General features: G+C 37.5%; 1 protein-coding gene across 2 annotated transcripts in view; it reads right to left on the bottom strand.

Moving 5' to 3' along the window:
• The window catches only part of FAF1 (Fas associated factor 1), a 164841-nt gene that overhangs the window by 136439 nt on the left and 14129 nt on the right, over positions 1-14273 (bottom strand). For both annotated transcript variants that reach the window (XM_080603293.1, XM_080603292.1), the window contains one exon: positions 10138-10206. Coding sequence is in view for 1 of the 2 variants with exons in the window: in XM_080603292.1 (XP_080459418.1) it covers positions 10138-10206 (69 nt within the window). In the remaining variant the exon portion in view is untranslated. The remainder of the gene's footprint in view (positions 1-10137; positions 10207-14273) is intronic.

Raw genomic sequence — 14273 nt, 5'->3', positions numbered from 1 at the left:
TGCTAGACGTGAAGTTACACCCACAGTTTTCACAGAATGCCAACATTTGTCCCCATCGTGGTTAAAATTTAACCAAAAGCTGTAATTGAACTACAATGAAATGTCTTCTATGCATTCTGCTTTATTTCAGCTTGCTTTCTTTACAACAAATATACTTCATGAAAAGCTGCGAAACAATAGAATTGCTAATAAAGCAAAAAATTAACATTTCATCAAAAAATTCCACATGAATATATTCATACAGATGATTCACTTCATCAGCAAGAGAGCACGCGTTGAAATAGTTTACAATTAGCACTCTAGATGTGGTTTCCCATTTCTCCCTACTTCTTTGGTGGCTTCAACAAACTTTTTCCTGTAGTTCCTACAACATGCCGACATGCACTAGGAAGCCTTTCAACAGTTAGATATACTTCTACAATCCTGGGAAAAAACCCTCACACTTTGCACAGCCCTTTAATTTTATATTGTCACTGCATAATTCCACAAACAAAGCACAAGCTCAAGAATAAATCCCCAACTTGGTGCGTTTTTATAGTGCAATGAAAATAAATAACATGAACATATTAATAAAGAATCTTACTGATCAGAATCTATCCAAGCCAAAATACTATTTTCAACAGTAAAAGAAGAAAAGAACCTACCCCAAACCAACCACTCAAAAAGCATTCACGCATACAGGGAGAGGAGCAGACTGATACATCTGCTGCCTTCTGACACGTACATGTACCCTGGCTCTAGTGACTAACATCACAACTTCTTACACTTCTAACTTAACAGAAACAAAAGCTTATGCTGGATATCAAAGAGTATTTTGGTACTCTTTAATAAAAAAAAAAATAAGCTAAACAGCAAGAGAGACAGATAGAACAAAGGCTATGCCTGGAAAAATATCCGTGTTCTGAACTTCCACATTTCTACCCCTTTGCAAATTATTTTATGTAAATTTGGACGACAACACTAAAACGCAAAGGCTGGGGATGGCTACCTCAAGACAACATACTTTTTGTTCAGCTTTAAAATTGCTCATTGTTATGACATACTAGCTCCCAGTAATTATTAAAAAGATAAAATATGGGTGAAATCTCATGACACAAGATGATTTTAAAAAATTCCTAAAAGTACTGTATACAGAATGAGATTGCTCTTACTGGAAAGGCATAACAACGTGAAACATCTTATATGACAGCTTCCAAATTACCCTAACCATAGACAACAGACTGCCTAATCACTACTCAATAATAAAGAATATTTACGTAAGATTTAGCTTAGTTTGGAAACCAGAAAATACGGACTCAAATTATGTAATGTATAATTTGTCTACAATATTTCTGTTTCATGACATCTGTGCTGTGCTACTGGCACTGCAGCAAACCACGTCTTCCAGGACCGGCTAAAAACAGTTTGTTTAAATATAAACAAACAAATAAATAAATAAAACTAGGACAAAAGTATTAAGATATTCAACAGTAAAGTTGAAAGTCTGGTGGATCTAGATGACTCCTCACTTACATGGCACAATCTTTCACTATTAAGGTTCACTTGCAAAATAGTCACAGCGTCTGCAGACATTGATTCTCAAATTAAATAAATTACTTCATTTTTTCTCCTACTCGTACATTCCCAGCATGATTCCATGACAGACTAATTGCTTGTCAAACACGCATTTATAAGACTTATGCAGTTTTCAGTTCAACTAGTTACAGAGTAATATACGGAGAACTACTTTTAGGGATCTTAAAACACCAATTAGCAGCCACTTAACTATTAATATATTCCAGTAATTTGCTCTTGAATTCAAATGTTTAAGGACAAATTAATGCCAAGCAATCTGCAGAGAAATTTCCCATACAGAGGCAGAAGCCTTTGAAAATAAGTATTTGTGAAATGTAAGGCAGGCAGGTAATGCATGCATGTAGCTACAGTAACACTGCCAGGCACTACTGTGATCTCAGCTCCTGCTTCTTCATTAATCTCAGAGCACAAAAATAAATAAATAAATACATCTCTGTTACAATAGTCTTCTTTTCATGAAGTGAAATCAAAGGTTTTTAGTCCCATTGCTTGTTAGATCGGTATGCAAGAAAAACTTACAGGAGCTCACTTCTCCAGGAACTAAATTCCCCCTATTATTTAGGAAGATGACACGTTGATTACATTACTTTACAATGTTGACAGCAAAGATTTAAAACTCCTAAAAATCTGTTCAGCTATCTTTCTGGCCAGACATTAAAATTTCTTATGTAGCTTTGCAGCAGCATGGCTACAAAACACAGCACGAAAACACAATCCCAATCCCTTAGTTATGCTCCAGTGAATAAAGTAGCTTTTTTCTATTAGAAATATTAAATAAATAGTAATAAAACAAAGCGAATTATTTTAGATTAACATAATCCCTTTAGTGTCTACAAAACTGTCTGACAGTTTGCAACTTAACCATTACATTTGCTAAAGCTGTGAAGGGATGGAAGATACAGATCTCTTCACAAATACTGAAAAATTATCACAGTTTAACAGGCATGAAAGGGTGTTGATTTAGAAGACACTTTGCTCAAGTTTTTTGGGTCTGTGCTACATCAGTTTTACCCTGAATTAAAAGTTCTTAACCCATTACATACCCTCCTGCAAACAGCAGCATGAGAATTAGTCCTTTCTGTTGTATTAACAAAACTGCACACCATACATGAGACAGCACTAAATAACACAGGTATTTAGAGCCATGACTCTTTTAACAGCCTTAATAAAAAAAGACAACACACAACAACGTACCTCCATGACAGCTATCCATTATTTTTTTTCCATCACTCCAAAAAAATGCCCTCAAATCGGAGGACAAAGAAAAAAAAAATCAAATAATTATAATTCATGGTTTCCACAAACTTGTAAACTATACACCCCTCAGCCTCAGTCAAGGTAGACCAAAATGAGCCGTAAATACCTAAGTGAGCCCTAACTACCTAAACAGTCCCCCACTAAGTAAATAAAAAACATTTTCAGAAACTGTTTTCACCAGCTTCCCAGTCTTCCCCAGACAATTTTTCACCCTCTTTAAGCAGATGTGATCATTTGCTCACAAGCAGAAGAAATAGTTTGTATTTCTAACATTCACCTGCCTTAGAACCCCAAAAGAAAAAGATAGAAATAACCTGAAGAAACCAAATGCCCCTCTAGATCTAGCACATGACACAGCTATTAATTGTTGAGGTAAGGAGCATTTTATGAGTTTTGGTCTTTTTTTGTGTGTGTGCCTGAATAGTACCAGGCAAGATCTACAGGAATCTAATATAGACTAGAGATGAGGAAAACCATTCATTTCAGTTTTCAAATCTTTATCTACGGGCAAGCCAGGAATTGCTCCCTTCCCAGCCTCTTTCTTTACATAGGGAACACTGTGAAACTTGAGATTCTTCAGTATTTACACAATATCAGCAGCTACAGCTTTGATTACAGCTTTAATGGGTTTCCTGAGGTGAAAAAAACAAAATCTCAAGATACGGCAATGTTAACATGATTCAAGCAGTGTTTCTCAACCTCTTTTTAAAGAGCAAAAGGTCATCCAAACAAGAAAACAAACCCAAAGACCACCTAAGGTTTTTTTGGGGAAAAAGAAAAAAAAAGGCCATCCAAGGACCAATTTATGTATTAAAATAATGGTTTTATTCAAAACAATCAGAAGCATAGAACACACAAGCTATGCATTTGCTACTTGTATTCTCCCTTTACTATGCTTGTTTCCTTGCTTGCATGTGTCACAATGACATAAAAATGTCATGACATTTTTATTGGTCTTGGCTCCATGTTCGTTTAAACTCCATTTGCTTTGTAGACCACTTTCTGATGTCTAGCAGAGCACTTGCACGCACGGGACCAAGGCTGACACAGAGACACAACGGGATCAATTGCAATCAGTGCTCACAAAGTCATAGTGTCCCAGTAGCGATATATTGAACTCTTCTCCACACCAGCCAAGGTACCACCTGGTGCCACTGTTAAAAGTTGCACGTGAAAGCAGTTGGGACGTGGTAGGACCTTGTTGCTATCAGAGGTAATCTTCCTTCCTTGAAGCACATGACTGAGGTGACAAAGAAGGACTCTTATTTTGCATTCTGCAATCTTAATTTCCTCTGTAAGCATTAGTTGTTGGTTTTTTTTGTGTTTGGTTTTTTTTTTTCCTTAATAGATGACTGCGCATACCGCTCTATGGAAAACCATACCATGCTCACAACTACCTAGAGATCTGCACATCCCATAGGGTCTTCAGTGTAGAAAATATATATGATATAAATATACGAGGTATATAAAAAGGAAACATGTTTTATTCGAGATGAAGGCATTCAAAAGTTAAAAAAAAAAGATTTAAAATTCATAGTTTAAGAAGAGCTAGTCTTCTTTGCTACCACCCAGCTGCCCCAAACTTGCATATAAAATGCACAGCATGCATCTGAGCTAACTCAAAGATACAGAAATGTCACTTTGGGAGCTGCAAAACAGCTGTCAATACAGAGAATAAGAAATCAAAGGATGTTTTGCAAGCAGGGATCCTGATTTAACAGAAAACACATTAATGACTTCCAAAAGAGACTTCTGTGGGCCTTTGTAAAGCAAAAAGTTCACATGTAATTTAATTGTCTCCTGCTACAAGAGGTTAATGCTGCAGTTGGACACACAAGAAACTTGCAACTCCTGTATTTCCTGGAGAACAGGCACCGTGCCCGCAGCACACCTGCACCAGCGAGAAGCCCATCCACCACCATCACTTGGCATTACAGCTCTGAGCTTCCTTCTTCCTCAGCTCTGCTTGCAGCAGGATTTTCAATGCTATGCGGGCTACTCAGCGCAGTAACTTGACAGGACACCCATGCAGAAGGGAAAGAAAAAGGATAAATAAAGGCAGAGGGAGAATACAAACCTCTAGTTCCCATAGGTGGACACGATTGTTCATTTGACCCCAGGGAGAATGCTCTTAATGCACATATACGTCTGTGCTCCTAACAGGCAAAACCCTTCAGATCCAGTCCTAGCAACTTCACCAACCCCATATGCAGTGCTGTCAAATGCGTGCCATATTCAGTATGCAAGTCTGAAGTAAAGAAAACAGCAGGTCAACAATACCAGGCAGAAGGGGCAAACGTGGTGAGCCACCACCAAACACCACGTGTAGTCCTGGTTCTGCAGGCACTGAAATACAGCTTAGAATGAAACGGGAGCTGCCAAGCACATGACGATATTGTCCCACGTTTCAGGAAGAGAAATGGCCTCGTGCCAAGTAAATTAATCATCTGGGTTCTGGGGGCAGACTAATTCAGATCAATTAAAAAAAAAAAAAAAACCTACAAAGAGGTAACTCATCAAAGCTTCTCCAGGGCTAATCAGTTGGGGAAAAAAAAAGATAAAAGTAATCATTAGTGTTTTAGTTCTTACCAGCTGGTACTGTGATTTATTTTTTTTTACTGCACATTGTTAAGAAAAGAACTAAGGAAGTGGTTAGAAAGTGAAAGATACAAATAATGGATGGTTGGTAACTGTCAAGAGGCAATGGACCATTTTCTGCCTAGGAATTTCATCTAAAATGGCACTTCCAACAGAAATTAAAAAGAAAAATTGTAAAGCTTCACTCACTTTTCTCAGCTCAAGGGTTTTTTTTTTCCCTCTTCTTTTAAAAAAATAAACTTATTTACTTCTATGTGATGTTGTCTTTTGGAAAGAAATATAAGCATATACATGTAAACAAAATGGATACTTATATTAAAAGCCCTGACAAATAATAATGATTTAAGAGGTTTTAAAAAGTGAACTAATCATCTGTTCAAGTTATCCATCAAAAAGCAAAAACTTATAGTTGAGTGTAAAAGCTTTATAAAAACAGATGTTCAAAATGTACAATTTTCTCCTTCCAAGGTATAGAAATGCTTTTTGTCAGCTGATTCTTGGAAGCTCTGTATGAGAGAAACTGCAAGTCATTTCCAGGTGCACTCAGCTGCTGGCTTCACTGCAATCAGACTGTGCTTTGAGCATGGAACAACAAAGCTAAGTATAGCAGGAAGGCACAAAGGGCATTTCAAGAATCTAAATTGAAAATAAAAACATGAGTTTTTTAGACTTTTTTTTTTTTAATTACACACAATTTTTACAGTGAAGTGAACATGGGATAACCCCACCTTTATTTTGATGAAAATGATTATCCTCTTAAAGTGATATGCTAAGCAGTACCTAATATCACCACATCTACTGGAAAAGACTGAAATAAAAACAACTTTAAACTAGTGACCTCCAAATGAGTAACAACAGGAATGGTCATACTGAAAAAATTAGAAAATTAAGTATGTTGAATCCAGTTTTTTATCCAAAAATCCTGTTCTGACTACCAGTAGAGAATATAAAGTCTTGTTACATGTGAAGGATTTGTGTTTTTCATAAAATCGGTGAAAGGTAAAGGAGATGAGGTTTATTCACAGATGCTGGTATTTGGTATCAGGAGAACAGAATTATCACACATGTAACAACCTCATGTGCATGAAGGCCATATCACATAGAGCCAAGAAGCAGATTACAAATTATGGCATTAATAGGTCATTTCCTTCAAACACAGACCATCATCAGAAACACTTCAAAAGACACATACTTGGGGGTTTTCATACTTTTATTTTATTGTCTTTACACAAAGTTTAAGATACATTTATATTGTCATTCTTACCTTCAAATGCCAAAACAGAAGGCCATAGTTTGAATGAACGAGCTATAAAACCATCAAACTTTATAGCACGCAAATTCCTAACTTTTGCTCCCTCAGACGTTAAAAGTTATTGTAAATTGATAGATGTCAAAGAAACAACACTCAGGAAATAACAATTAGCAATCCCTGCAGGCTTAAGAGTTGCTGGATCCATTTACTGAAAAACAGTTCCATAGAGATGAAGATTAAAGAGATCACTGTATTATCTATGTTAATCTTACAGATTTCCAGTGACACAGAGAACTTTTTACTTCTCGGCCTCTAATAAGGACAGAAATTAGGCTACTGTGTTCCAATACACCCAAAAAAAAATTAAGCTACTTCATGCAGCAGAACGCCACAAAGGCCAAGTCATATGCAACAGTAGGAAACTAATTACTGGTAAGATTGCTAAAACTTCATGAATTGCTTGGTGGGATCATATGTTGTTACTGCATGTGAATTCCTCTACAGCGTTCGCATGATCAACTTGATTTTCAGCACTTGAACAAAGCCAACACAACATTCATGAATGACAGTTTCCTGTATCCCTTCAAACAGCTACAAACATGATTTGAACACTAAAAATATACACAGCTCAGGTTTGAATCCAAGTTGTTTGGTTCCAGGTGGAAGATAAGTTAATGGTTGTTTATATTATCTGTAAGTATCCCATACAGAGGAAGAGACATGAAGACTTCTAAGGGTGTGGGGATCGAAATGGGATTTTTAAAAGTTAAAAAATAGAGAGCTGATGTTTCCATCCTAAACTACAAAGAAAAAAGAAGTCAGATGCATTCTTTTTTTTTTTTTCTTAAAGGTGGCTATTAGAACAACTAAACCAAGAAAGGAGTTCCTTAGGCAATATTCGTTTTTCTTTACAAGTAAGACCTAATGTCCAAAAGATGAAAAACACAGCAACATTCACTCAAGTAACAGGAAAGATGTACATGACATTTTAACACTCGATGCAAAATCTACTAACAAGACCAGGGAAAAAAGAAGTATGAAAAAACAAGCAGTAGGAATACTGCAATAGTGCAAACAAAAAAATCTCAAAAAACTACCTGAAAACATAATACTTGTAGCATGACGTTTGTTGCATATACATTTTTAAAAATTTCATTTGAGCTAAAAACATCCAAGACCTTTTGGTTTAATCAAAAACAAAGCCTTCCCTCCTCCCTCATTTCTTGGGGCTGATTCTGTACTTGCCTACTGAATCACCAGGGACACGCACACACACACAACTCCACTACACACACACACTAAAGACCTATGCGATAAGCCTCTCAAAAAATAAGCTTACATACCAGGAAAAATTACAATTTTATTCTACAACTTCAATTTTAAAATACAAAATCCCTATGTTTCTCTTAAGTCATGAACCTTTTTTCATGTGCTGCTTTGATTTTTGAGAAGCTAAAACCCCTTGCCTAACAATGACAGGTTTATTTTTCTCTCAAGCTAGAAACTCTTTTTCTTCTTACATTCTGCCTTCATATTTCTTTTGTCTTCTCTCCTCTTTCCTCACTCTTCTGCATAATTTAGTTTCCAATCCTTTTTAGAAGAAGGTTGCTCTTAATAAAATAAAGAGCCAATGTCCTTCTAATGACAGTCTCAGGGCATCTTCGTCACTTTTATTCACCCTAATTCGTTTATTTTTCTTCCACGACTTACCATTTCCTTTTCATAGACACTTTTCCTGAAGTACCTCTTACATCCCTAATTTATTTCTCCTTTCTTACTTTCCATATGCCTTTTTTAAGCTTGCATTTTTGGGTCATTACTTCTTTTCCCACTATGTTCTACTTCTAGATCATTTAATCATCACTAATAAAATGAAGTATGGAAAGGGATTCTCATAGCTGTGAGTACTCCACTCCCTTTCTGCTCATTCTGGAGTCTCAAAAGAAAAAATAAATAAAAACAAATCCACTTAGTTGTTTATAACATTTTTCATCATAATTCTCTTTTTCAACATCACCTGTGAGCATTTACCGTATGTTAAGCGTACACTTTACAAAACCCTCAGAATCATATTCAGCTGATTTAATGCATCATATTGAGGACCTTAAGACCTTAAAATGCATAAGGCACTCTTTGCCTTCACATAACAAACACTAACTTTTAAAACAGCCCCAACTACAACACAACAAACTACTGTGGCAAAGGATGTTTTAACAGTACCACTCTGCCAACACACATTCGGGTTTTCCTGTTTAAAGACACGTACATGATAGGTACACCCTTATGCACATCATTTTCTCATTCCTGCTTATATTCTGACACATTGCAAATAAAGACATGGTATACTTCGGCCAGTACTAACTTTAAACACAAGGCTTCAAGTGACTGGAGTACAGAGAGTTTGATTACAATAGGTTACAATATCACGTCATTTTAATCACTGTGCTTCAAAAGAAATACAACATTCATCCTAGCAAACACTGCTTAAAACTTCACCATCCCTGTGACACTTAGTTTGTAATCATTAAAACATGGAGAATACTCTAAACAATGTTTTGGAAGCACAATGTGGCAGACAGTTGAAACTGTATCCGAAGTCAGTTTCAGATAAACTAATTTATTCATTTTTAAAGCAAATTTCTGATCATTTGGATTGATGCTCAGTTCACTTGTTTGGAAAAGAAAAAAGAGGAAATAAAAGGTATTGCAGTTTAAAGGAAGATCACTTTGTTTTAGTTTATATTTTTACACCTTAAGAAAATGAATTAATAGTTTCTTTATTTATGCTGATAATCATGCTGATAACTCTCTACATGGGCAGAGAGTTTACCTTAAAATATATAAACCTGTTTTATCTGTTTATTTTCCCCATATTTGTCTGCACACTGAACCTTGTTACAAACAAGACAATAGTCTTCTTAGGATGAGCTTGCTGTTTATTCTGTTTGTGTCTGGATAATACCAAATCTAAATCAGGTACAGCCTTAATCTGAATTATGCATGTCAATTAGCAATAGAGGAGCAAGTATCTCATTTTCAAATTAAAAATATATTAAGAATTGGAGAAGTTGTTATTTTTTCCACAGGCATTTACACTCTCAGAAATCTTGTGTGCGTATGCAAGGTGTCTTCCAAAAATGCCGCCTTACTTACACTACTTAGAAAATGAAGCATAGGACTAAACAAACAGGAAACTAAACACGATGTGAAATGCTGATTCAGAGAAAGAAAAAGAAACAAATAAAAGTGGCATGAAGACAATCAAAGTATACCAGGGTATGTGCAACTCAGTATTTTGTTACCTGACAATGAGGCTTTAGCAGACCAGACAGAGTCTGCATATAAATTGTTTGCCCCAGCCATGAGAAACATGCAAATTTGAAATAAAGGTAATAGCTCTCTTAGCAAGATGGCACATTGCTGTCGATCTAAAGTCATTTTCTTAAAATACTTACCACTAAATCCCAGTTATTTTGTTCAAGCAAAGTTATAGCTTCATCGATATTTTCTATACCAGTACATGCCTAAAAGAAAAAGAAATAGTAAACTGAATTAAAAGCATTGACCAAAATAACTATTAATACTTATAAATTAATTTCAGCAGAATGACAGCAAATGTATAGGTCTTTCGTTTCTGTTAGGAGAGGATACTGCAAAAGTCAGATTCCATGTTTCAAACACCCAGAGGTTTGGATATAGTTCGCTCTTCCACCAGGAGATTCTTCTGTAACCTCGAGCAAGCCATACGCGGAAGCAAGTAGTTCTTTGTAACTTAGGACAACAGTTCTGTCTCATAAACATGTTTTGAGATTTCTAGGTTCAAAACTCTGAAACACATATTACTTTAAAAGAACTACAAAAATACTTATTTTGAGTTGTTTTTTGTCTAAAACCAAACCCAACTCTACAGCTTCCACCATCGCCTGATACCCCTACGCACTGTGGGTGTTAAAAGCCCTGAAGGTGGAGAAGAAGGTGGCAGGTGTGACTTTCTGATCGATCCAAGTGCAAAGGAGCACCCTTGTGAAACTATTTAAAATGAAGATTATCTAATGGAACATTTAAAGTGTTTTCCTTTCAGATAAAAGCCTGTATTTCGTTCTAGCCCTATACACTGGCTGGAATAATAGTTCAAGAAATGTAATTCAACAGGATTTTTAAAGTAGTGGTAACATCCATCAAAATGGTACTGTAAATTGAGCTTAATTCCAAATGCAAGAGAGCACCTTGCTGCTCAGTGAAAACCTTGGTCCAGCACCCTCTCTTTTTTTGATATCAGTACCTTTCCAACTATTCAACTTCAGCAGACAGAGCGCTGCTATTCATTCCGCCACGCAGTTGCTACCATTCACACTGAATGATATCAGATGTATTTCATCAGACGGAAGAAACGGACACAGTTACACTTCTTTCTGGAATTTATCTTTCATCATAATCAAAGCTATGCTCAGTATTCAAGCACACAGATGAGTTCAGACTTTTACAAGATCTGAAGCATAATAGCGTTCCTTCTGCTCCACCACACAGTTGAATAAAAACACATTCATACAAATAAGTTTTATATAAGCTACATAAAAAACATCCAACGTTTTAGTAGCACTAGTACAGAGTTAGATAGCAGCAGCAAACAGATCAGTCTTCCCGATTCCAAAGATGTATCGTTTTCCTTTATGTGCTAAGAGAGGAAAATGGCAGGGAGATGGGAACAAAGAAGAAAACCCTTTTTCTCCCCCTCCCTCCCAAGACATACAAAGCCATCAGGTCATACATTTTCCATGCTCGGTCTTGACTTTCCTCAGTTTACAACAACAAATGTATGACACAAAAAGAAAGAAATTACAAAAAAAAAAAAAAGCCAATTGAAGTTTTGCTGAAGTGACAGTCTGAGGTTCTATTTACAGCAAAGAGAAATACACTTAAAATCTGGCTGGTTTAGAAACTAAAAGCCACTATTTGCAATTGATCAGCCCTGTAAACCCCACATGACTTTTCAGAGAATTCCATGGTTCCAACCAGCATGTCTCCATGCTTACAGGTGTTAAAGAAAGATAACACGATTCTTAATAAGCAAGGAGAGCAGTTTTGTAGAACGCCCTTGGACCACTTTTACAATCACTTTTAAGAACTGCTCAAAATCAATTAAGATTTCACTTTCCCGATTAACTAATTTTGCTGGTTGTCAATAGAAAAGAACACAAACATTTCTGAATGACAATGGATGAATGAACGCTACTCAACCTAACCGCAAAACCAAGGCTTTAAGATCTTCCTTAACATGCGTCAATGTCACATTCACAGCAGACTGTGACTTCAGAATAACATTTCAACATGAAGAAGAATTGAATCAGACACTACAAACTCTCACATACAAATTTCTGCCTCAAGTCATGTTCCACCACTGGTCTAAACATCCACAAGACAATTAAAGAAGAGTTTCTTTCCTGCGTTATAAATTCAAGAAAGTCATCTGGTTTGCACCTCATTTATTTTCCCTAAGGAAGCAGCACACAAAGCAAGTCCTCGCTGACAACCGTGTCACCAAGGACTTCTGGAGGGGGAGATCAGTCCCAGCACAACCTGCCCTACACTTGCTTTTCTTTTCTTCGGGAAGATAACACAGGAAACCATCCGGCTCTGTGAGCAACAAAACTAATAAAGTCTTGCTCCTTCTGGGTTTGTGTCTCATCCCTAATTGCAAGTGCTGATTTAGGCTTTTCCTGTGGCTGGCATACTTATAAAGCCTTGTTCTTATGGTCTTTTTTCCAGGTTGTCTGGCTCTATTTTCATGAAATCTGGAAGAACTTCATTGGGAGGAGTACCTGGGTTCAAAAGTTATTTGCAGGGACACCTGGGTACGATATTCCTATATGCCTTACTTCTTTAGGAAGCCAGACTAAGAATCCCAGGGCTTACTTCTTTACAATACATACAGAAAGTGTGGGTTTTGCTTTCTTATGCTTTTCATTCTACACAAGGGAAAAAAAAAAAAAAAGAACAAACCAGATGAAAACCTTCAAAATATAGGAAAGTATGAGCTCCAAAAAAGCAAAACCACGTTTGTTATTACGCAGAGTGATGCTGAGAATTCTGTTTGGATTCAGTTTAACTGATTTTTAACTCAGATTTATTTTCATAAGAGACCTGTTTAATAGAAAACATTAAATATTTCAGAAGAAAATTCCTACTAGCAAAGTACTAAATCTTGATTCAGTCAACAGCCAGAACATCATCCAAGTTTAAAACTTAAACTACCAGAGTAAAGGAAAAACCTCCAAGGTTTACCGTTTTGCAAACCTTTACACACCAAAAAGAAACCAAGGAATTTATCTGAAGGACAAAGGGGGAGGAAAAGTCTGAACAAGTGCATTCACCTCCTCTCTGAATTCCCTCTCAACCTAGGATAGCATTATTACCCTTCACAGCAGCTACAGCACTTCTCTAGGGACTGAGAGTCTCTTCTGGGATTTTTCAGAGGAAAATGAATATGATGACGAATAAACTACTGGTTTGCACTGAATGCACAAGCACAGACTCTGAAGATAACACTAGCGAACGTTAAAATAACTTCCGTAGTGTCCTGCTTTTCCATACCAGGTGTGTGTTTCTACCAGCCAGATTTAGATTTGCATGCTGTAAAATTTCACAGCTCTTCTCAAAATGTTTTTCAGGTAGCTTCACAGCTTAACCATCACCTTAGTTGCTGACAGAGAGCTTATCCTTAGGGCAAAGTTTCACAGCTACCCATTAGGGGTCCAATTTTTAAATTTAAAGCAACCTTAATCACCATTAAAAAGTAAAGTAGCCATCGAGGACATAATTCAACAGGAGAAAAGTTGCAGGGCAGACAGACTTCCAGGCACCCAAGACAAACCTAGGAGGTGCTTACAGAAGGCTATAATGTACGATGGAAGACTTGCTCTTCCAAAGCCCTCGCGGGGCGGCCTGACCTTGGCAGGCATAACAGCTGGATCTGGGTTTTGAGCCCCTCTGTGACCCCCCACCTCAACAGCGAAGGCTTTAGCCTACCTCCACATCGCAGGAAAGCAGCTGACTTCCCCATCTGGCGGCAGCTGCTGCTGAAAATGCTCCTCCTGCACCTGCTGCAGAGATCCAGGCAGTTGTTACGCGGCGAAGCGGAGGAGACAACTGCTGCTCCCAACACAGAGAGCCAGGCTGTTACTTCTGCAGCCGCCCGGCGAGCAGCAAGCAGCTGCTGCTGCCTCAAAGACAGAGCCGGGCTACTGTTGCCCTGACAGGCAGTGGGTGGCATCTGTTGCACAGAAGCCGGGAGCAAATGGTATCTGGCAGCCAGGCTGAATTCACTACTCTCAGCTCACCTGTGGCCCCTTCCCCTTCTTGCCAAGGCACAATGCAGTACTCAAACGTATCCAGACAGCCAGGTTGAGCCAAACAGCCCGCAGCTAGATAGCAGTGACTCAGAGCCTCTCCCGACATTTTTGCTGAGCAATTCTGTATTTCCTTTGGCTACCAACAGTAACTATGTTTTTTTCCCCACAAAGGAACCACCTCTAACCCAACCCAGCCTAGGCTTTAGCCTCGAACATTTCACACCACGGGTTCAGAGCCATTA

The sequence above is a fragment of the Anser brachyrhynchus genome (genome assembly GCF_964034855.1).
Source record: "Anser brachyrhynchus genome assembly, chromosome: 8".
NCBI lineage: Eukaryota > Metazoa > Chordata > Aves > Anseriformes > Anatidae > Anser > Anser brachyrhynchus.
This window is presented reverse-complemented; position numbering and strand designations above follow the sequence as displayed.